The 24,399-nt window shown below is 41.7% G+C and overlaps 1 protein-coding gene across 3 annotated transcripts; it reads right to left on the bottom strand.

Moving 5' to 3' along the window:
• Nucleotides 1-7,826: 7,826 nt before the first annotated feature.
• On the bottom strand, nt 7,827-21,636 carry LOC129165518 (zinc finger protein 121-like). Of its 3 annotated transcripts, XM_070548010.1 has the most exons (3): nt 21,340-21,426; nt 18,861-19,114; nt 7,827-18,623 (listed from the first exon to the last, which is right to left on the bottom strand). In XM_070548010.1, exon 3 carries the CDS (start codon nt 9,188-9,190, stop codon nt 7,955-7,957), a length of 1,236 nt encoding a protein of 411 aa, XP_070404111.1. In that variant the 5' UTR covers nt 9,191-18,623; nt 18,861-19,114; nt 21,340-21,426; the 3' UTR covers nt 7,827-7,954. The 3 variants fall into 3 exon arrangements, with proteins under 3 accessions (XP_070404111.1, XP_054604782.2, XP_070404110.1); XM_054748807.2 differs by lacking the exon at nt 18,861-19,114 and having other exon boundaries at nt 7,827-9,138; nt 21,340-21,636; XM_070548009.1 differs by lacking the exon at nt 21,340-21,426 and having other exon boundaries at nt 18,861-21,333.
• Nucleotides 21,637-24,399: the final 2,763 nt, after the last annotated feature.

Here is a 24,399-nt window from a genome sequence, read left to right as displayed (position 1 = left end):
AGGACGGGGAAGTATTGGTGGATCTAAAGAAACTTGTTACCTTCATAGCTGGAGTGATAAATGCGACAATGGAGGCCAAATCAAAAACTGAAAGAATTCAAATCATCGTAAAAGCAGCAGTACATCATCTGGATATCAGCGATCTAACATGGGAGGAGGTACAAATTACTCTAAGTTCTCAAGATGGTCAGGACTTGGGAAATGTGGGGTGATAAATGTTGAGGGTTTTACAATGGAATGCACGGAGTTTAATAGTTAATGGACAGGAGTTTAAAAGTTATATTGATAAGTCAGAGTTTAAGCCTGATATTATATGTATTCAGGAATCATGGCTTAAAGTAGGGGTTGACTTTAAGATTCGTCAGTATATAGAAGTTAGGTGTGATAGATCGGGGGCAGTAGGTGGTGGGTGTGTGACATTTATTAAAAATAATGTTCATTTTAGAACTGTAGAGATCGGAAAAGAAGAAGAATTTGTAATAGTGGAGGTGTTTACCAATCAGGGAAAAGTTATTATAATAAATTATTATAATCCATGCAAAAGATTGGAGATTGAGGGAATAAGATCACGAGTTGGGATTAATGGCAGACACTTAATTGTGTGCAGTGATTTTAATGCACATAGTACTGTGTGGGGGGCTAGGAAAACTGATTTAAATGGGGAAATAATGGAACAAATTATGGAGGAGGCAAATCTGGTATGCATTAATGATGGGAGAGGGACTCGAATAGATGTTTATACGGGTAAAATGTCAGCATTGGACATAACTTTAGTGTCTAGTGAGTTGGCAGGTAATAGTGAATGGGAAGTACTAGAAGATACGATAGGAAGTGATCGTTGTTTAGTTCTAACGACACTTTTCGAGACTAGAGGGATGACGGTGGAAGGCAGGGAAGGGAGGTGGATTTTTAAAAGAGCTGAATGGGATGAGTTTAGAAATAATTGTGAAAAATGGAGGTCAAAAGTAGTGATATCAGATAAGGTAGTGGAAATGAAAGAAGTATTTAGAAGTGTGATAATTGAGGCTGCAGACTTAGCAATACCAAAAACTAAAGGTAACACAAGGGAGAGGAAGAATGTGCCATGGTGGTCTGAAGTCTGTGAGAAAACAATTAAAGCGAGAAATAAAAACCTAAAGATGCTACGGAAGACACATAATATGGAAATTTTACTGAATTATAAAAAATTGCAAGCAGAGGTGAGAAGAGTTGTTAAAAAAGCAAAAAGAGAAAGTTGGAGAAATGTTTGTGGTAAAATAGGGAGAACTACGACGATAAGTAATGTTTGGGGAATGATAAGAAAAATGAAAGGAATAAGGAATGAATGGAGTTATTCGGTGTTAAAAGTAGGAGATGAATTTGCTGTAACTAATGAGGAAAAAGTAGAAGTACTTGTTAAAACATTTGTTAAATTCCACAGTATTGATAATTTATCAGAAGAAAGAAGAAAAGGAGAGAAGTAACTAGAAGGAAAAATGAAACACAAGGGGGAGGAGGTGAGGAAGATAATATTAACAGTACTATGGATATGCCTTTTTCTTTGTTTGAGTTGGAACGTGCATTAGCTACAACAGGTGTGACTAGTCTAGGAAAAGATCAAATTTGCTATATAATGTTAAAACAATTAGGGAAGCTAATGAAATTGAAATTATTGGAGATTTATAATATGATATGGGAAACAGGAAAATTACCAAAAACTTGGAAAGAAGCAGTTATTGTACCAATAGTTAGGGTAGGAAAGGAATCAAGTAGTCCAGATAGTTATAGACCCATTGCATTGACATCTCATATACTGTAGGTAAAATAATGGAAAGGATGGTGGTGGATAGATTAACAGATTATTTGGAAAGAAATAAAAATATATCACAGTATCAAAGTGGGTTTAGGAAAGGGAGAGGCACTATGGATGCAAATGTTTATTTAGAAGCAGAAATTAGAAAAGCGTTGATTAATAAAGAGAGTTTAGTGGTAGTCTTTTTTGATGTAGAAAAAGCCTATGACATGGTGTGGAAAGAGGGATTGTTAATAAAACTTAAAAAATTAGGAGTAGGAGGACAAATGTATAACTGGATTAAAGATTTTTTGAGTGAGAGAAATATTCTAGTAAAAATAGGAAGTACACTTTCTAGGGGGTGTAAAGTAGAAAATGGCACTCCTCAAGGAAGTGTCATTAGTCCGATATTATTTACTTATATGATAGATGATGTGTTTCAGAATGTGGGGAATGAGTTTGGTAAGGCATTATTTGCGGATGATGGAGCAATATGGAAGAAAGGGAAAAATATCCAATATGTGCAAAAGAAAGTTCAGGAAGCAATTAAAATGGTGGAAAACTGGTCATATGAATGGGGTTTCAAATTTTCAGTGGAAAAAACTAAAAGTATGGTGTTTACAAAGGGCAAGAAAGTAATGGAGAATTTATCATTGTATGGAAAAGAGTTGGAGCAAGTAGATAAGTTTAAATATTTAGGAGTAATATTTGATAAAAGGTTGATATGGAAGGATAATATAACTAAAATAGAGGAAAGATGCAAGGAAGTAATAAATATAATGAGATGTGTGAGAGGATGTGAGTGGGGGGCTAGTGCTCAGGCGTTAAAAAACATGTACAGTGCAATGATACGATCAGTGATAGATTATGGGAGTATAGTTTATAGTTCAGCATCTAAAACATTAATGAAACGGACTGAAATCATACAAAGTCAAGCATTAAGAGTGTGTTGTGGAGCACTAAAAACTACACCTGTTGTGGCACTACAGGTAGAAATGGGTGAGATGTCAATACAGCTTAGAATAAAACAGATAGCTTTGAATTATTGGGCAAGTATACAAGTAAGCGCACCGCCACGGCAAAATAAAAACCACCACACTTTCAGAAGGATTAACATGTTTTTTAAAACAACATACCTTAAGAATTTTATTTTGGGTAAACATTAAAATTATGTAAATACGAGACGTATGCAGTTCATATTTGCGCATGTATACTAAAAATAATCAGTTTTAAATGAATTTAAATATAACAAAACTTTAATTTTTTTTTACTTTGAATAACCAGTACTGCCGGTTTCTCCCCGTGTGCGAAGGCTACCTAAATGCGCATCATGCACAGTGCGCAGGGCATGGCCAGAATGGCATCAAGCAGACATGTTTATGAAAAGAAAAACGTCCATCCAACCGTTTTCTGAACCCGCTTGTCCATGTAGAGTTGCTGGGGGGCTGGTGCCTATCTCCAGCGGTCAACGGGCAATCAAGCGGGGTACACCCTGGACAGAGTGCCAATCCATCGCAGGGCAACACAGAGACACAGGGCAAACAATCATGCACACACACACTCACACCAAAGGACAATTTAGACAGATCAGTCAACCTAACAGTCAAGTTTTTGGACTGTGGGAGGAAGCCGGAGTACCCGGAGAGAACCCACGCATGCACAGGAAGAACATGCAAACTCAATGCAGAAAGATCCCAGGCTGGGAAGCGAACCCAGGACCTTCTTGCTGCAAGGCAACAGCTGTAACCACTGTGTCACTGTGCAGCCCGAAAAGAAAAACAGATTATATTAATTATAGTACAAGCTACCGGACAACATGCACACGAGCAACACTGAGGTAACAAATTAACTAGCGTTTCACACACATGACCCCATCTGTATGTGGCGAGCGGGGCCACTTATCAATTTAGAAATACAACGCCACCTGATTATCAGGAACCAAAACCACTGAACCTAAGGCACATTAGTTCATTTTTACAAATCAAGCTTGAGACGGAGTTCCATTCCACATAAACAGAGATTTTATTAAAAGAACAATAAAATGAGTTTAAAATAATCTACTAAAAACACCATGCACCCACAGATAAACACTGATTAAAACCAAATCAACTTAGGCTGAGGCTGACTAATGGGACTGTCTAAGAGAGCCCGGAACTAAATACCAACCACAAGTAACTTCACCCAAATCACACGTGCATGCATTCGGGGGGGCGAAGTGACTCTGGAGCACACGCACACCATCAGATGGGACCACCACTGTCAGCTCACAGCCTAAATGAAAAGAAAACAGAAAGCATGGTGAAAATCCAAATCCACACACACATACACACACACACACACACACACACTAAAACACAGCCACGACTGAGCAGGCAGGCCGTCAGGAAATGAGTGAGCATACAGCTCGCCTGCACACGAGTCTATTAGCCTGCGCCTCAGCCGTCCTTATGAGCTCCCGGGCCGACGACAACTGCCGGTAGGGCCCGCAGCCCCGCGTTGAAATACCCAACCCCACAGCGGGTGTACGCCCTCCACTGGTATTCAGTACAGAGGAGCGAGTGACAAAAGCCGCTCCTGATGGTCTCCGCTGATCCCGTCAACCAGTCCGAGCAGCGGGGTGGAGAGGCCTTGGAGCCGGATGATGGTCCAGCACCGGGTCAACAACCAGTAATCAGAGATCCCATGAAACTGTGCAGAAAAGCAGCAGAACAACAGAGTCTCCCGTGGAGACACACCCCTTCCTGGATCTGGAAGACACATTAATTAGCATTATCCTAAAGCCACAGCTAAGTGGAGAGGAGCGCAGATGTACATACTAGGGCCCGACCGATATATCGGCCGGCCGATAATATCGGCCGATATAGGGGTCATTAACTCTATCGGCTATCGGCCAAAGAGACGGCCGATATGGCCGATATAGCGCTACCTATCCAGCAGATGGCGCCAGCTTTATGAACTCATGTTGTGGGCTCCACTCCTCGGGGGGTGGAGCCACCGTCACAGCACACATGCAGCAGAGCAGCAGAGTCATGTCACAAACGATGAACGAGGGGTCAAAAGGAAAAGAAAGACAAAAACAAACACACAAGGGCAGAAAACAATTAAACTGATTAAAGAAAATATCAGCTCCAAGATTTAAGAGTGGTTTGGCTTTTGTAATGAAGCACGTTTCATTCAAAAAAGGAACAAGTGCTGCACGGCTCAGAGGCTTACCAGCAACTGCTTCCTCCTTAATAACAAATTTTGCTTTCTGTTGTCATGCTTGTGCATCCTCCGTTTTCTAAACTGTAATGCCAGAGATGACAACTAAAATGTTTGATAGAGAACTGCTAGTCAGTTTCATGTCTGCTTTAGGCTGTGGTCATGAATACAGCACCTAAATATATTCTATAGTGTTGAAATAAAGAATTGCTAGAAGTCTGTTAGCCAGCCAGAACTCAATAACTGAAAACATAAAATAAAGCTTCACCCTTTAAATCGACACACTTAGTCATATGGAACGAGGATGGTTTCAATTTACAAAGACCACAGGAAACCTTCAAAATAAAATCCTTAGCATAAATAAAAGAACACATATTTTCCAACAAATAACACATAATTTCTGACAACCTAAGGATTAGTGTTCTATGCAGCTGGTCGACCATGCTACTATGAAGACATCTCCCCATAAGCTTTTCTGCATTAATTTTAGGTCAGAAAATGCTAAATCACCTTGGAACAACATAGTGTTCCCAGTGTTTCTATTCTTTTCCGACGTGTATACACTGTTAGGGTTAGGGTTAACCCTAACCCTATACACTGAAGTCAGCGGGAGGATTTTCCTTACAATCCTCTGAAGGGTCCGCCCTTCGCTGACTGATACAAGGATGCAACACTCCAAATTACCAAAGGGGACCACCCCTCTAACTCCAAGTTACCCAATCTGTGTACACATACATACATGTGCTGGCCAGTAAATTAGAATATCATCAAAAGGTTGAAAATATTTCAGTAATTCCATTCAAAACGTGAAACTTGTACATTATATTCATGCAATGCACACAGACCAATGTATTTCCAATGTTCATTACATTTAAATTTGATATTCATAAGTGACAACTAATGAAAACTCCAAATTTGGTATCTCAAAAAATTAGAATATTCTGAAAAGGCTGAATATAGAAGACACCTGCTGCCACTCTAATCAGCTGATTTACTCAAAACACCTGCAAAGGCCTTTAAAAGGTCCCTCAGTCTTGTTTTGAAGGCACCACAATCATGGGGAAGACTTCTGACTTAACAGCTGTCCAAAAGACAATCACTGACACCTTGCACAAGGAGGGCAAGACACAAAAGGTGATTGCTAAAGAAGCTGGCTGTTCGCAGAGCTCTGTGTCCAAGCACATTAACAGACAGGCGAAGGGACGGGAAAAATGTGGTAGAAAAAAGTGTACAAGCTCTAGGGATAACCGCACCCTGCAGAGAATTGTGACGACAAACCCATTCAAAAATGTGGGGGAGATCCACAAAGAGTGGACTGCAGCTGGAGTCAGCGCTTCAAGAACCACCACGAGGAGACTCATGAAAGACATGGGATTCAGGTGTCGCATTCCGTGTGTCAAGCCACTCTTGAACAAGAAACAGCGCAAGAAGCGTCTCGCCTGGGCCAAGGACAAAAAGGACTGGACTGATGCTGAGTGGTCCAAAGTTATGTTTTCTGATGAAAGCAAGTTCTGCATTTCCTTTGGAAATCAAGGACCCAGAGTCTGGAGGAAGAGCGGAGAAGCACAGAATCCACGTTGCATGAGGTCCAGTGTAAAGTTTCCACCGTCAGTGATGGTGTGGGGTGCCATGTCATCTGCCGGTGTTGGCCCACTCTGTTTCCTGAGGTCCAGGGTCAATGCAGCCGTCTACCAGGAAGTTTTAGAGCACTTCATGCTTCCTGCTGCTGACCAACTTTATGGGGATGCAGACTTCACCTTTCAACAGGACTTGGCACCTGCACACAGTGCCAAAACCACCAGCACCTGGCTCAAGGACCATGGTATCCCTGTCCTTGATTGGCCAGCAAACTCGCCTGACCTTAACCCCATAGAAAATCTATGGGGTATTGTGAAGCGGAGGATGCAATACGCTAGACCCAACAATGCAGAGGAGCTGAAGACGACTATCAGAGCAACCTGGGCTCTCATAACACCTGAGCAGTGCCACAGACTGATCGAGTCCATGCCACGCCGCATTACTGCAGTTATTGAGGCAAAAGGAGCCCCGACTAAGTATTGAGTGCTATACATGCACATTCTTTTCATGTTCATTCTTTTCAGTTGGCCAACATTAGAGAAACAAACATTTTTTCATTGGCCTTTAGAATATTCTAATTTTCTGAGATACCAGATTTGATGTTTTCATTGGTTGTCACCTATAAATATCAAAATTAAACGTAATAAACATCGGAAATACATTGGTCTGTGTGCATTGCATGAATATAATGTACAAGTTTCACGTTTTGAATGAAATTACTGAAATATTTTCAACCTTTTGATGATATTCTAATTTACTGGCCAGCACCTGTATTTATGCCCAATAAGTAATTTGGATTTTAATCTCACCAGATCAATCACCTCAGGGAGACTGCATCTCCCACAAATACACACCCTACTGTTCTCACAGTCTCACGAACATGATGATTTGGGAGGGAAAGCAAAAACTCAACAAAAATTAGCTATTTATAAAAGCCCAAACCAAAAATGGACATTACAGCTGATATGTCCTTACAGTATACTAATGAAACCTTCACACAAATTACACTGCATTGTTACAAACGGAAGCAGCGAGACAGCTGCATTGCTGTTAGTCAGTCAGAGGCAAAATGTTCCTACATCATGATTATTAATTAGTCAGACTCCAAATCCTGCCACTTTCCACCCACTCTTCTGACTAACCTTTACTTCTTGAAACAGGAGAGCTTTTTTTCTACAGAAACGTTCTCACTAGGCATTCATTCATACTGTAACCCAAGAGATTTACTGTAAAATAAACTTTAAAAAATGTATAAAAAAACAAAACATCGACTAAATTTTAATGTAGAAAAAGCTTTAATAAAAGCACACTTGTGAATAAAATCTCAAGTGTGAATTTTCATACAAGAAGTTGAAAGAAAATGTCTGGTTGAATCTCCTACAGAAAAAACATGGAAAAGACCTTTCACATGTGTTGAGTTCTCATGTGATTAATCAAAGCAACACGCTGTGTGAAACATTTACTACAACTTTTACATGGATATGGCTTCTCACCTGTGTGAGTTCTCATGTGTGTAGTCAAGGAACCACTGACACTAAAACATTTACCACAAGTTTTACATGGATATGGCTTCTCACCTGTGTGAGTTCTCATGTGTTTAGTCAAGGCACTACTGACACTAAAACATTTACCACAAGTTTTACATGAATACGGCTTCTCACCTGTGTGAGTTCTCATATGTGTAGTCAAGTGACCACTGACACTAAAACATTTACCACAAGTTTTACATGGAAATGGCTTCTCACCTGTGTGAGTTCTCATATGTGTAGTCAAGTGACCACTGACACTAAAACATTTACCACAAGTTTTACATGGATATGGATTCTCACCTGTGTGAGTTCTCATGTGTTTAGTCAAGGAACTACTGCGACTAAAACATATACCACAAGTTTTACATGAATATGGCTTCTCACCTGTGTGAGTTCTCATGTGTGTAGTCAAGTTACCACTGAGACTAAAACATTTACCACAAGTTTTACATGGATATGGCTTCTCACCTGTGTGAGTTCTCATGTGTGTAGTCAAGTGACCACTGAGACTAAAACATTTACCACAAGTTTTGCATGAATAAGGCTTCTCACCTGTGTGAGCTCTCATGTGAACATTTAAATAACACTTGTGAATGAAATAGTTTCCACAGAGCTCACACGAAAATGGCCTTTCACCTCTGTGAGCCCTCTTCTGCCTTTTAAGCTTTTGACCATTTACACTGTCTCTATGATGATTGGTTTTTTGACGTCTTTTGTTACGTGTCAGTTCTTCATTGCCCTTTGATTCTGAGTTTTTTTTCCTGCATCCACCCTGATCTTGATTCTCAGCTTCTGTAGAACTCTGACACAAGGGTTGGGTCCTGTTCTGTTCTGGTTCATGGCAGTCTGTTTCTTCAGAAGAAGTCTCCATGAAGTTAACATTTTCCTGCTTCAGAAGGAACTGCCCTTCATGCTGTTGGCTACAGAGCTCCTGCTGGACTTTCTTGATCAGTGGAGGTTCTGGTTCCTCCTGGTCCAAACTGGAGGTCGACTGCTGGTTAAAGAGCTGCTGGTCAGTCAGAACCTTCTCTTTTTCCCAAACTTGATGCTGTGGAGGTTCTGGACAGGATAAAAGAAAATGTAGATTAATGTGATAAAAAATAAATCTCATTTTATTTTAATCTGTTCCAAATAAAGATGTTTGGAAAATAATGAGACCTCAGACTAGCTCTTACTTAAAGAAAATAAACATTGAACAACCACAAAGATCTGTTTACGGCCGCAGGCTAGGAAGGCCCCGTGGCCCCCAGCTGCATTCTGGCAGGCCAATCACAGCTCTCTACTGGGGTGTCAAACCCATAGAGCAATGTGATTGTTCCACAATGGTGCATCAATTACAGCGCTCTTTTGGCTTTGTGGGCCAATCAAGGTGCTCTATTGGTTTGGTGGGTGGGATGATGCGACGTAGGTAAACAAGATGGCTTCAGCTTATTTGGAACGACTTTTACATCAATTTTGGACTATTTGAACTCGGGCTTTATTAGAATCAGGAGCAGATAGATGTGTTTAAGTCTTATTTTTAGAAAAATTATGTACTTTTGCCTTCTTCAACAGTGGACTGCCTATTTGACTGACATGCGTTGCAGTGAGTACGTCCCGTTGTTTACTGTCCAGTAGCATGCAGTGATCGTTTGAAAGACAAAGGTAGAAACAGCCCCACGACCGAGAGCCATCCCTGGAACGTTTCCTGACAGATATATTTATTTAGTCTGGCTTGCCAGGCTAAGGCATCACACTACTACAGTTTGCTTTTACAGATCTTTCCTCATTCCAGAAAAACTGCACCAGATAATCTGTTTATCATTTCTTTTCTATTTTACACTAAAAACCAACATGGAATCTTTTTTCTGTTTTGGAAAAGGTGTTAATATTTTCAAATTTTGTCTTGGAAAACACATCTGAATATAATTTTAATATACTTCTTATAATATAATTCTTCCGGCACTCGTACAACACAGACACATCTCCTCTCCTCTCCCTCATGTTTATCCTAAGGCTCTCGTCCTGTCTGTCAGAGTGCTTCTCTGCATTCCTCCTAAAATCTCAAGATTGTTATTAAATCATGTATTTGGTTAGCTGATCGTTCAACGTGATTGACAAAAATTTTTATTACAATAAGAACAGACAGAGGGGCTTGAGTCGGAAAAGAGTAGAATGCCTTCTCCGGGTCAGGGATGAGATCCTGCCCCAAGTGGAGGAGTTTAAGTATCTCGGGGTCTTGTTCACGAGTGAGAGAAAGCTGGAGCATGGGATCGATAAGCGGATTGGTGCTGCATCTGCAGTGATGTGGACGTTGTACTAGGGATGCACCGATCAACAATTTTTCACTTGGATCCGATTCCAATACCTGGATTTAGATATCTGCCGATACCGATATTCTGATACTAGAGGTCTGTTTGCTTTAAAATCATTATTATTATCAATATGGTTGATTTTATGAGGCTATAATAAACTCTTCTCTACAATCATGTATTCGTACTTGAGAATGCTCTACGGGTAGGAGCCCAATAGCACCATGTCTCAAAAGGTAACTTAAGATAAGTATGAGGTCACAAAATGTCCATCCTGAAAAATAAATATGCAACTGTAATGTTTCAAATGCATATTTATTAAATTTCAAGATAGGGTTACAAGATACTAGTGCAATATACACAATCAAAGAAACAACCCTGTCATATAAACTGAACAGCCCAGAGTCCAATCACCACTAGACAGTAACACAGTTTTTAAGTGTCAAACATGAAATAAAAGGGTAAACTTCCATACTACCAATCCAAATAAAATACAGAGGGCTGCTTCATCCGATCACCAGAAATTAAGTTCACTGACCCTTGTAGCATCAAGAAAGTAAGGTTTTCAAATATTTGAAATAAATAAATAAAATAACACTATCAAAAAACAATGTGTATCTGATAAAGATAAATTCAGTAAAACATGTAGATGCAACAAAATAAGGTTTCCAAATAAACATTTTGAAAATAAAGAAAAAAGTGCAATAAGTGCACTGTAAACATCCTACACAAACACTATCAGCTTTGCAACGTTTTCTGCTCAATTTGAAACTTGCTATAAAAGCAGGAGTTACAGAGGGGTCTAATTGCTGATTAAATGTTAAAACGGTTTGCCCTACTTAAACACACTACCCCATCATGTTCAGCTTTCGTTCATCTCCTCACCCTTCTAATGCGCTGTTTATTTTTCTTTTGTCCTCTTTTACAGACTTATCCCCAACAATAGTTACAGGTCCCACGACGTTTATGAAATTTCCAAGGCATGTTTCACGGGACGTACCGTACCCTCCCTCCTTTCACAGCAACCGGAGGAAGGTGTGTGCGGCGCTGTATCGCGCCGTCAGACTGGAGGCGCACGCGTGTGTATATTTTTGCCATTTGTATCATCATTGTGTTTTACAGGGGAGCCAAAATGCTCCCATACATGCGACCTAAACGATGCAGGAAGTTTTTCAAGCTCCTCTCCTCCTTCGCCCTCACCACCACTGTGCGTTTCTCCTTTGCATGGAACAGGTAGCGCCTCCACCCTCCACACGGCCGATCTGCAAACTGTGTGGGTGTCAAATTGTAGAGAGAGATCTGAAAGGATCGCGGATTAACGATGATCCATTGGTTGCACCCCTAGGGCGCGGCCATGATGTATCCCAAATGCGTGAACACAGGGGGAGGTGAACATCGGTATAAATGACAAACAAAACTTGGGCGCCACCCGGGTGGTAAGTCCTCAATTATTTACTGCACAACGAGAAATTTTACTGCCAATGGTGCTCAGGCGGTTTAAGTTTCCACACCTGCATTTTTGCAACCAATGGTTAAAAAAGATTTGTCATTTTTTTCATACTTACTGTTGCTGGCTCTTGTTTTCCGATTGGGTAATATAACTACGAGATAGGTAAAAGTATGTATGATTTGTGCCGATACCGTATCAGATTGATATTGGTATGTCAATACTGAAGGACGCAATATCAGTATCGTATCGGAAGTGAAATTAGTTGTATCGGGACATCCCTAGGTACCAGTAAATATTTCTTGTTACTACTACTTTAATGATACTTGGTTTTTGATGGCGGTAACTCAACAATACTTTGGTTGAAATTGAATTGGTATGAGGCTGAAACGACAGAGTACTGTCCAACAGAACACCAAGGCTCTTAACCTGATCCACACAGGAAACAGTGACATTCTCAAAGACTAAAGAGAAGCTGCCAGCCTTCCCCAGAGCAGACTTCGTACCCATGAGAAGCACCTCAGTTTTCTTAGGGTTAAGTCATAGGAAGTTCTTGGAAAACCATGACCTGAGTTCTGCCAGACATTCAGTGAGAGCTACTGGAGGAAGAAGAGTAGACGGAGAGGTGGAAACATAAAGATGAGTATCATCAGCATAACAATGAAATTGGAGCTTGAAATTCTTAAAAATAGCCCAGAGGGGAAGCAGATAAACTATAAAAAGAAGAGGGCCGAGTACTGAACCTTGAGAAACCCCTGAAGCGACACCAGATGGAGAGGAAGCAAAAGTATTCATTTGATTGATGTGAGTCCTGTCAGAGAGATAAGAGTAGATGCCAACCTAGCCAACAGAGTGGAGTGAGAGATTGTATCTAAAGCAGCACTAAAATCCAAAAGAACCAGAATGGAAATTACTCCATAATCGGCTGCCATTAGCAAATTGTTAGGGTTATTTTGATGAGGACAGTTTCTGTACTGTGATGAGGACGGAAACCTGACTGAAACTGTTCGAATAGATTATTGCGAGTTAAATGTGAATGGAGCTGTGAAACTAGTTTTCTCCAGGATTTTTGAAAAAAAAGGGGGATTAGAAATGGGACTAAACTATTTAGGTCATCTGGATCAGGTTTTTTCAGTATAGGGCTAATTATAGCTGACTTCAGTGACTGATGGACATCACCCGTAACAAGAGAGGAGTGGATAACAGATATAATAAGTGGAAGCAAGGCCGACACAGAAGTTTTAAGTAAACTAGTAGGGCAGCAAGACAAGTGGAAGATTTGGAGCTACGGATAAGGTCTGCAATCTCTGAAGCAGAAGGAAGTTCAAATTCTGAGAATGTGGAAGTCAGAGGAAAGTGTTCATCGGAGACAAAGACACCAGAGGGAGCCCATACCCTGGTGATTTTTTTGAATCTTTTCATTAAAAAATGCTATCAGCGAGTTACAAATTTTGACTGAATAACAGTGTGAGGGTAAAGAGTAAATCATGAATAAAACATTTGATAGTGTAGAAGAAACATCTTTTACATTATCTGATTTAGTAAGTATCTATAGAAGATAATAAAATGCTTTCAGGTCACCATCACCAAAAAGAAAATATTTTTCTTCCTTTGACTGGAGGCCTTCATAAACCTGCCTCCTTTCGGTAGTCTGTTTATTGTTAAGTACACCAACACAAGGTCAAAAGATAAAACCCAACTTATCAAAAAAAGTCTAATTCATGATAACCTTTTACCCTGTTAAGCTAGGCATACACTGCGACTTTTCCACTTTTTTAAACCAATTTTCCCCTCGTGCGAGAACCTACAAGATCAGAGCGAATTTTGCGCTGAGCGTTGTGTAGTTCACAGGGGGTAACGATACGCGATTAACACCACGTGACCAGCTACACATCAGCAACCATGAGTTTGCATGGATTTTTGGCGTGTTTGATATTTTGCTCATCTGTTGTAAGCAGGGTCCGAAATTAAATTTTTTACTCACCGGCCAAGTTGGCCGGTAGATGATGAAAATCTACCGGCCAAGCATATCTTTTACCGGCCAAAATTCTAAATGATTTAGATCTACCTAAAGCATGTTATTCTATATTATGTTGATTCCAAACAGAGTGACAAAATAATTAAAACATCAATGAATAAGAAAAACAACTCTTTTGTCATTTTTACTATTTATTTATTTATTTTAGAGATGTTTTTATGAACTCTTTCATTGAAATCTAATCAGACTCCTTGTTTTCTCTGTCCATGGCCTCCTGCTTCTAACACCGTCTTTGTGCCAAAGCATTACAGCCTCATTTGGGTCATAGTCCTTGATCTTTGGAGAACACAGCTGCACCATGAGAATATCTGAAAGTGTGTCAGGGTTGTCACGGTAACTGGTGTAGCAGTAAACCCCGGTAAAAAAGTTGACAATAATAATAACCGTCTTGTTTTTAAAAAAGAAAAAAATTATCTCGGTGGATTACCGTGGCTGCGGCGTAGGCGCGGTGACCCTTACCAGCCACCGTATCACTTGCTGAAGAAGCCGGTGGCACATGCGCACTTAAGCACTCAGGACATTTATTATCCCTCAAAGAAGGAAGTATGGACATTTTTTGGATATTTGAAGAATGCCGAGGGACAGTTGATAGAAGACGGCTATACTTTTTGCAGCACACGCAGAAAAAGTGTCTGTGAAAGGCAGCAACGCTACGTGGGCATCATAATGTAGCCATTGTCTCACGACTCCGCCATCTCCAGTTCGCCACTTTTCACAAAATCTTCTGGTTGCCACTGGTCCTGGTGGTTTTGCTTCCAGTTCGACGAGTTTTCTTTTGGAAGGCTGGCTGACTCCGGTTAAAAACCGTCACATTTCACCGCTAGTTTTAACACGAAGCTAACTGCTAACTTGATAAACTGATTGAATGGGATAGGTGGAAATGACGTTGGATGCGGCGTTCACGTTTCGCGTACGTTTGTGTACGTTGGATGCAGGCGGGAGGAGGATCAGAAATCCATGGAAGATGACTGATAAACATAACTAATTTGGTGCGAACATTTACTCGCCAGGTGGCAGGTAGAGCTCAAAAATTTACTCGCCAAATGGAGCAATGTGCTCGCATTTGGCGAGTGTTAATTTCGGACCCTGGTTGTAAGGATATTGCATTGTTGAAGTGGCGCTGTGAGCGGCTAAGACCCAAAAAGTAGCTGTAACGCTCACAGCTCATGGACAAACATGTATCAGCATGGCTCGCCAGCTATTTCCCTAGTAACTCATTAACTGCCATTGATGACTAAAGTCTTCATTTTAAATCCATCCATTCACTGCCAATGACAACTTAAGTCATCATTTGCATTTTTTTACTGTGTGGGCATCGGAACGAGCCCCCGCACCGTGAGAACAAACATCTCAGCTCTAAAGCCGATCTTCATCTGCATAAGTCACATGTCACGTGACCAGGAAGCAGAAAATCCATGTGTTAGGAGATGGTTTTGGGCCGTTGCTGTAAAAAACGTAAGGCGCGAACCGGAAAAGCTTCTGCCGATCACAATTTGTCAACGGATTACGAAAGAACGGATAACGCTCGAAACGTGCAAATTCTTCCTGATGTAAGAGGTGAATCTACTCTTTGTTTTGGTAGTTCTGGCGTTGAGATCATCCTAGCATGCAACATTCTGTGACTCTTAAAAAAACAGTAAAAACGTTGAGAAACGCTGGCAGCGAAGGGCTTTACCGATCAGGAAAAGGCTGGCAGTGAATGAGTTAACACACGTTGGTCGTTCTTATTTATACACTTATTTAACGCACACAATGACAAGGATTGTCAACAACGTGTGTTTGCCATGTTTATGTCAACTTAAACTGATCACAATAAATTGATTTACTTTTTTCTTTCGTCTTCCTCATCCAACCACATAAATCCCTGTGTGTACTTCTACAGTACCCCCGAAGGACAACAGACATCAATAACACAAAAAAAGTATGGCGTGTTGTGTAAAAACCGCTATTTTCAGCATATTTTTGGGTTCGACGTGCTGCTACCAGCCGTACAGTGTGAGCGGTCGAGTCACATCAGAGAACTGGGTTGTACAGTGTGAGCTCATAACTCATAAGATTTGCTCTGCGAGGAAGTCATACAGTTTGAGCTGAAGCTGAGTACAAAGCTGTGGGAAGTAGGGGTGCTGAGGGTGCTGCAGCACCCCCTTGTGGATGACAAATTATATGCATGTTGGTATTCTATAAGGAAAAGTATTTTATTAAGTATTTTATAAGTACTGCAGCAATTTCCTAACACACAAACGAAAACACACCAGACTCCATTTCGCAACAGTTTTGTTTCCAGCATTTGAACAGATTTGCATCTCCTCCCCCTGTGCGGGAGCGCAGCTTACTGATGTGCTCCAGCTTCGGCGCAGCGCACGCTCCTGTCCCCACAGATGAGCTTGTCCAAGCGCACTGCAGCAAAAACCCGTCACTACACACCTTATGCACTTTTTTCAGATATGCATTACCTTTTCACTTTTCTCTCATGTTTAACCCTCCCACCGTCCTAATGGGTGTGACCCCGTGAGGAAAGTTGACCATTGCGCAGGGTTGATGGTTTATCCCATAGGGTTCATGTGGTAGGGGTGAGGAGTGGGCACCACCTCACCCCTACCACGTGGATCTTAGGGATGGATTTAAAAATATGAAATAAAACAACAAAATGATGGGCCTGAAATGCCAGACTCTTGTTATAAAAGGCTCCATAATATGCATTATACTGGTGTTGTCTAGTTCCCCTTTCCCATCTGATATTTATAGTTAGATATTTTATAAAAAGAACTGCCTGAACAAGTTATTTAACAATCATTTGTGAACTTGTTCTTTTTTTTTTGGTGAACGTAAACCAAACTCTCACTTATTTTTCCTGATGAATAATAAAGTGAGCTTTCATTCTGGCGTGTGAACGGGTTTATGAACGGCACTCTACAACAGTCTGAAAGCTCCAGATCTCCACGGAGCTAGTGGAACTTTCTAGTGGCCTGCCACAACATGACTGATTAACATAATCTTTAGGGCTGCCATAAACGATTCATTTATAAGTCGACTAATGGCAAGTTTTGTTGACGATTAGTCGACTAATCGTGTGTCATGCATTAAAGTACTGCAGCAATTTCCTAATGTTCTGATTTCTCTCACATATGGCAATAAAACATTCTAATTCTGAAGTTTAGCCTATTGCACTCACTACGATGCTCTATATACCCATCATTAGCTTCTAGTTTGAAGTTACGTGCAATCTAAAAATAAAGACAAGTTTATTGCTTATCAAACAACTTTTAATTAACTTTGTTGTTGTAACATGTTAATACAAGTGCTACAATGTCAAATGGGTGTAAGCAACTAAAACTAAAACTAAAAAATGACTTGTGCTCACAAACTGAAATGTATCCTGCTAAAATAGTCACACAAGGTTCTGGTTTACAGTCAGGAAAGATAGCATTTTAACATGTTTAACATGAGAGCAGATGCTCCCAGCTGCAGAGAAGATCCGCTCAGATGGGGTGGAAGTGGCAGGGATGCACAGAAAAGATTTAGCCAGCTTAGAAAGTGTGGAGAAACAGCCTTCATTTTCACTCCACCATTTGAGAGGATCATCTCTCTCACAAATTGCAGCTTCTCAAAGATACACCTTTACTTCCCCTCTCACTATCTGGACCCTTCTGTCTTGGGCATCTTCCTCCTCCTGCTCACTCTCATCATCACTTTCTGTATCGGACTGAAGGAGAGCATCCAGAGCAGACTTCTCAACTACACCTGAATCATCAGCCCTCTGCAGTTGTGTAAGCTCACCTGTTCCAGCTTTTGCTTCTTCTTTGACAGCAAGCACTTCAATGGTCCCTTGCACTCTGATGACATCTTCAGGAGCCAAAAATGTTAGCTTTTTGTATCTGGGGTCCAAGGCAGCTGCAAGAACAACCATGTTTTCTTTCCCTTCAAAAACTGTACAGGTGCTTCCCCATCTCTGCTTTATCCCTTTTTCTGCATCTGCACTGGAAGATTTCCCTGAGCTTGTCTGAAATTGGCTGTAGTTTACAGACCGTGTCAGACCTTCGATGACCTGTGGAAGACCTGAAATGGTTGTGTACTGTTGACCACTAAGGTAAACAGAAGCGGTCTCAAAAGGCACCAACACTTTCTTGAGTTCATCAAGCACTTCTCTGGCTTCAAGTCGATGTACTGCTTCCCTCTTGGTTTCACCTCAGGATCTGAAAGAGTGGCAGTGAGAGGCCATCGCTGTTCGAGGAGTCTGTCTATCATGTGGAAAGTACTGTTCCATCTTGTGCTGACATCTTGGATCAGTGAATATTTTTTTCACATTCATTTGCTCCCGTTTCATCTTCAGCTTTGTACTTGCCAGCTCTACTTTGTTGAAGTGCTCCACTAGCTGCCTAGCAGCCCCTAATGCTCTGCTGATGCAGGTTTCTTTGAGAGCAGTGTTCATTAGGAGCTGGAGTGTGTGTCCAGCACAGCGAATAGAGGCCCAGGCATGTTTCTCTTCAAGCGGTCTCATTGCTGCTACCACATTAGACCCACTCTCATGAACTACTGCTTTAATTTTAACAGGCAGGATTTCTAACTTAGCTAAAACCTCTTCAATCCAAGTCATTATATTTGTACCAGTGAGCCTCTCCTCTAGAGACATGGTGGAAAGGTTGAAGCTTTTCATGTTCCAATCGTTGCTCAGACAATGGCAGGACACACCAAGGTACGCCTCTGTAGCACGGCTGGTTCACACGTCAGCAGTCAGGGAACCATTCACAGCTCTGAGGGCCTGCATTACCTTAAAGATAAAATATATTAAAGTTAGTTCAGATGCCAAATTTATAAATGTTTTTTCAAATAAAGCATGTTAAGATATAACACAGAGAAAAATATATACTATGCTTTAACTAATAATAGTTTCTTATCATAAAATGCATTAAATTCTACTATTAGACAAAGACACACACACACACACACACACACACACACACACACACACACACACACACACACACACACACACACACACACACACCTTCTGGAAGGTCGTTTCGTATTTCTCCTCCATCATGGTGGTGAAATGTGATCGGTCTGGTAGATAGTTTTCATAGTATTCTGGGTTGAACTTCTTGATCACATCTTTAAAACCTTGATCCCTGACCATGGACAGGGGTCTCATGTCCGTTACCAGCATGTTCAAAATGGTCAGGACGTTGGCTTGTTGAGGTGTGCACGTGGTTGGCATTGTAAGAAACTCGTCCATTGTAGAAGAAGAGCGATTTTTTAGCACTGTAACGTAGCGAGATAAAATAAATCCTTATCGTTTGTAACATTAGAGCAAATATGTGACACACAAACATGTTCTAAACATAATAAAATACAGTTGTTCCTAGACCTATGTTAGTGTCACCTTACAGAGTTTGAACTCTACTCGCTTCTCATTTGTTTTCGTAAAATGCTCCCAAACCTTTGAGCTCCGTTGCCGACTCGTCATGATGTGTTATTTCTCCGGTGGTTGTGATTTGAATGCTGAGCTGGATTGCTAATATCGCGCATGCGTGCACAAACCTAAATGTCTTCCATGTCTCTGCTTCGGCACATTTGATTTACGTTGGCTCCTCAGGAGGACATCACATGCTGCAGATGCCTGTTAATCGCTTATTCCTTGAAGTCAGGTGTGTGGCAGCAGTTAAAAAGGCAACATGGAAAACAAACATGCAGGACAGTGTGCCCTGAGGACCGGGGTTGGGAAACACCGGACTAGATAAAGCCACCACCTATGATTTTCACATATTACTCATTGAAGATGAGATTTGTTATGCACACAGGTCTCTACACATTTCCATGTACTACTGATCCAATAGGAATGTACCATGCCAGCAAATGGGGAGGGCCAAACTGAGAATAAAAACTAATAGAGATTCAGCCTTTTTGACCATCGACATATAAATATTGGACAGTGGGTTTCCATAGACTCCAATAACACGTTTTTGAAGAAAAATGGGAGGTGGCCACTACCGCCATTTTGACCGTGTCACAGGTTCCGCCAAGCCCAGACAATTCCACAAAAAGGGAGAGAGGTGGAGCTGAGGGTGGGGCTGTAAGGCTGGGATCAACTGACAACACCCGGTCGAACTAGCTACAAGCTAACCTGAAGCTAACCCAAAGCTAACGCAGAGGTGGGAGCTAAGCTAACAGAAGTAGCAACCTAGCTACAACCAGAGTTAACTGTGCACAACACCAGAGCTTCTGAGTCAGAGATACGTCGGGCTGACCGCTGGGTAAAACTGCCACAAGCCGGCAGCCGCACGGCAGACAAGCGCCGCTGCGATCTGAGATGCGCAGAGCTGCCGCTGGGGAGAACCGGGTGGAAAGGTTTCCATCCCAGAGCTCCACAAGCCGGCAGCCCGCGCAGCAGACAGAAGCCGCGATCAGACAGAGATGCGCCGAGCTGCGGGGAGGGGAGAACCGGGTGGAAAACAGAGGTCTCCCAAGAGCTACACAAGCCGATAGTCGGAACCCAGCTCCAACCAACATGTTATATTTCAACCAATTTTCTAAAGTGCAGTATTATGTTAAATGCACTGGGTTTTACCCTATTAAATTTAAATTTCATGGTTAAACAGTACATGTTAAAATCTAAGCTCAGCTTGGCAGTGACCTAAAATACATAAATATAATTTTACTTACCGGAAAAAAAATGAAGTGGAGACTCCTTGGACGCTCTATTAATGCAATTAATGCCACATCAAGTCATTTTGTCCAACAATTGCACAAATAATATCCAAAAATTAGCGCACAAACACTACAACTAAAGGTCTAAGTTGAGAGACTGAAAATGACTGAACAGTTTTCAGGCGAGGCCGAGGCTCATACTGAGGCCTTTCCCCGGAGCTAGCTCTATGGTCACGTGGGTCTGATGCTCATTAATTATACAGAATTTTAGGCTTTTAATACACTTAAACAGAAGAGTGAGAAAAAAAATTCACCCCCCTCAGAGTTGTCATGAGTGTTAACTAGATCATTTAAACCAAAAACAATGTTTTGGTACCAGGCTGTAAACATGTTTATTTCTGCTGTGAAATTGGTATTTTTAACATGGGAGTCAATGAGGATTTGCTGGCTTCTGACACCAGCCCCCAGCGGATGAAAGTGGTACTGCAAGTTATTTCATTTCCACGTTTGCTTCAATTTTTCACCCGCATTGTGGGGGCTTGTTTTTGACTGATGGCTTCAGGGGGTCGCATAGTCTTGTTTGAACCGTTTTTTTTTTCAATGTTTTTATACCAATTTAAATCCAACCTACTGAAAAATAATCATTTATGGATGCATAGCAGCAACAAAGTAGTCTTCCTCCCCTGGGAGTAAAACATTAATAGCATAAAGTCCGCTAGCTGGAGATGATCTACACAAGAAAGCAGCTTTCTACACGCCTTAAATAATAACAGGACACGGTCCCGGGCTAAATTATTGTCCCAGTCCGTCTCTGCACGAGTCCCGCTGGTGTTTCTTACCTGCTCTGTATGAGCTGCTCCGTGGTTCCGAGCTCATATCCGACAGTCTACGCTGACCACCGAGCCCTTCCTCGAACTGGGCCAAGGCTTCTTCAACCTTTTTGATTATTTTTCTAGCAGTAGCTACTTGCTTGCTGACAAACTCCATCAGAGACTCTCCTGAATCCATGTTTAACCCAGAGACTCAAATGTTCACCTCACACAACAAACAACTACAAGCTAACTTTGCTAACGCTCCTTTACTTCTTCTTCTTCCTGGTGGTGGTGGTCAGCAATCAATGAACTTGTGAGTTATCGCCTCCTGCTGGTCTGGAGTTGAACAGAACGTCACCTATAAGCTCTGTGAACTAGACCAAATTCTTGCTTTGCAAAGATTGCTCTCTGTGAAAGAAACCTTCTAACAACTCATTGACGCAAAAGTAAAAAGTTTAAATAATACATTTATTTAGTCTGGCTTGCCAGGCTAATACTTAACCTCCTGACACCCAAATTTGTATTTGGTGTGATGTAAAATAAAATTTAATAAAAAAATATTAAGAGGTTTCCTAGAAAAGACAGAAACAAAACACATTTTAAACTTAAATTCTATATAAAATGGTTCTAAATATTAAAAAGGTCTAAACTGAAGAGAATAAAATATTCTAGTGCAAGAAGCCAATGTTCATATATGTGGACGCAGGGTCTCAAGGGGTTAAAGGTGGAATACGGAGCATTTTATTCAAAAGATATTTAACCCTCCCACTGTCCCCGCCAGGAAAGTTGACCATTGAACAGGGTTCATGGTTTATCCCTTGAGGTCATTGTGGCAGGGTTGAGGCGTGAGCACCACTGAACTTGAAATGGTCATCCATGCCTTTATCTTCTCCCGTCTAGATTACTGTAACACTCTTGTCACATGTTTTAACAAAAAAGCCCTTGACCGCCTTCAGGTGGTCCAGAACTCTGCAGCGAGGCTCCTAACTGCAGCAAACAGAAAAGCTCACATCACTCCTATTTTAATGTGGCAATACGGGAGTGGTCTATGACCTGTTGACGCCAAGGATGGCAATTGTACCTGCTCGAGTGTAATTTTATTAACAACGCCACCTTGGGAATTTCACCCAAGGAATTAAAGCATATAGATTCATTTCACTTGACAGTAGACGTGGTTTCAGAAGTTACAATAAATTTGTTTTATTTTATAGAGGAGACAGTTTAAAAGACATTTTAAAAACTGGCCATGTAAAATACCATAAAAGAATACTAAAATTAATGCCCCAACAGAAACTGAACCAATGAAATGTATGAAGAAACAAATTAATTTAACTCACTGAAATTGATTCATGAGGTCCCAAAAAAATGAGAGTTAACTAAACACAATTCAACTACAAATTTAAATAAATAAAAAGGTTAACAAGCAGGACTGAGGCTAGTGATGGAGGCAGGTAACGCGGGGCAGAGAAGCCCCAACACAAGAAAAATAATGAAGAACATATAAAGGATTCACCCCTGGCAGTGAACATTCATACCAACGTGAGAAAACCAGCACCACCACACGCACACGGGACCACCACCTCCGAGGCCACACACCACACCTCCTGCCTCAGCCTGCACAAAGAAAAAAAAAGATTAAAAACGGTATAAAATGTGTACAATATAAATCAGCTGTTCTTCCTTCTGGACTCCGGCCACGAGCCAGGGAACTTCCTTCAAACAGCTGATTTGAAATGTAGAAAAAGGAAACGAAACAAAACAGCGGCGCCTCCCGCTGGACCACGGAGAAATCGATCCTCTCACCGATGACCCCTGAGTAGAAGGGAACTCCCTGCCCAGCAGCAACGGGGATTCAATCTTTCCCGTTTGCTAATGTTTTGTTTAGCAAAGGCAAGCGATGATGTCACGCCCAACACTGATTAATTGCCCAAGCACAGTTGGAGCAGAGCCGATCACCCCAAAAACGCAGCCAAAGGACACGGGTTGGTAACACGTAGTGGTATACTTAAAACCAGCCGTTTCCTGAAATTACTTCCTTACCGGAGGAGCTCCCCTTTTATAGCCGGAGCGCCCTCCTACGTATGGAGGGCGTACTGTTCTAAACCAATAAACTTGGAGCAGGTATTTCGTACTGCTACATTAATGTCTCTGCACTGGTTACCCATTAACTTTAGAATTCATTTTAGAATCCTGACTATTACTTTCAATGTGGTCAAGCTCCTCCCTAGATTACTGAACTGTTAAAGCCTTATGCTCCAACTCGAGCCCTCAGGTCCACACACCAGTGGAAGTTCCAAAGACCGTCACCTTATTGTGGTGGAGGAGTTTGAGTGTCCTAATGATCCTAGGAGCTATCCAGGAGGAACATGAAGGGTCCGGTGTGGATGGGGTGGCAGACCAAGGCGGGAGCCTTGGCGGTCCAATCCCCAGACAAGGAAACTGGTTATTGGGACATGGAACGTCATCTCGCTGGCGGGGAAGGAACAGGAGCTTGTGGCAGAGGTTGAGCGGTACCGGCTAGATATAGTCGGACTCACCTCGACACATAGCATTGGCTCTGGAACCCAAGTCCTTGAGAAGGATTGGACACTCTCCTTTGCTGGAGTCGCTCCGGGTGAGAGGCAGAGGGCTCTGGTTAGCTTTGTGTAAGTCCCAAGACTCTCTACCTGTGTGTTGGGGATTGCCCCGGGGGACGAGAGGGTAGCTTCCCTGCGCCTTCGGGTCGGGGAACGGGTCCTTACTGTTGTTTGTGCTTATGCGCCAAATATCAGTTCAGATTACCCACTCTTTTTGGAGTCCCTGGGACGAGTGCTACAGAGTGCTCCATCAGGGGACTCCATTGTCCTGCTGGAGGACTTCAATGCTCACGTGAGCAATGACAGCTTGACCTGGAGGGGTGTGATTGGTAGGAACGGCCCGCCTGATCTGAACTCGAGTGGTGTTTCGTTATCTGACTTCTGTGCAAGCCGCAGTTTGGCCATAACGAACACCATGTTCGAACATAAGGATGCCCATCGGTACACTTGGTAGGAGTGAATTCATGACCTTGGCTGTTTCATGCTCTCTGGCACTGTGTCAAACAGAAAC

Source organism: Nothobranchius furzeri, chromosome 2 (genome assembly GCF_043380555.1).
Source record: "Nothobranchius furzeri strain GRZ-AD chromosome 2, NfurGRZ-RIMD1, whole genome shotgun sequence".
NCBI lineage: Eukaryota > Metazoa > Chordata > Actinopteri > Cyprinodontiformes > Nothobranchiidae > Nothobranchius > Nothobranchius furzeri.
This window is presented reverse-complemented; position numbering and strand designations above follow the sequence as displayed.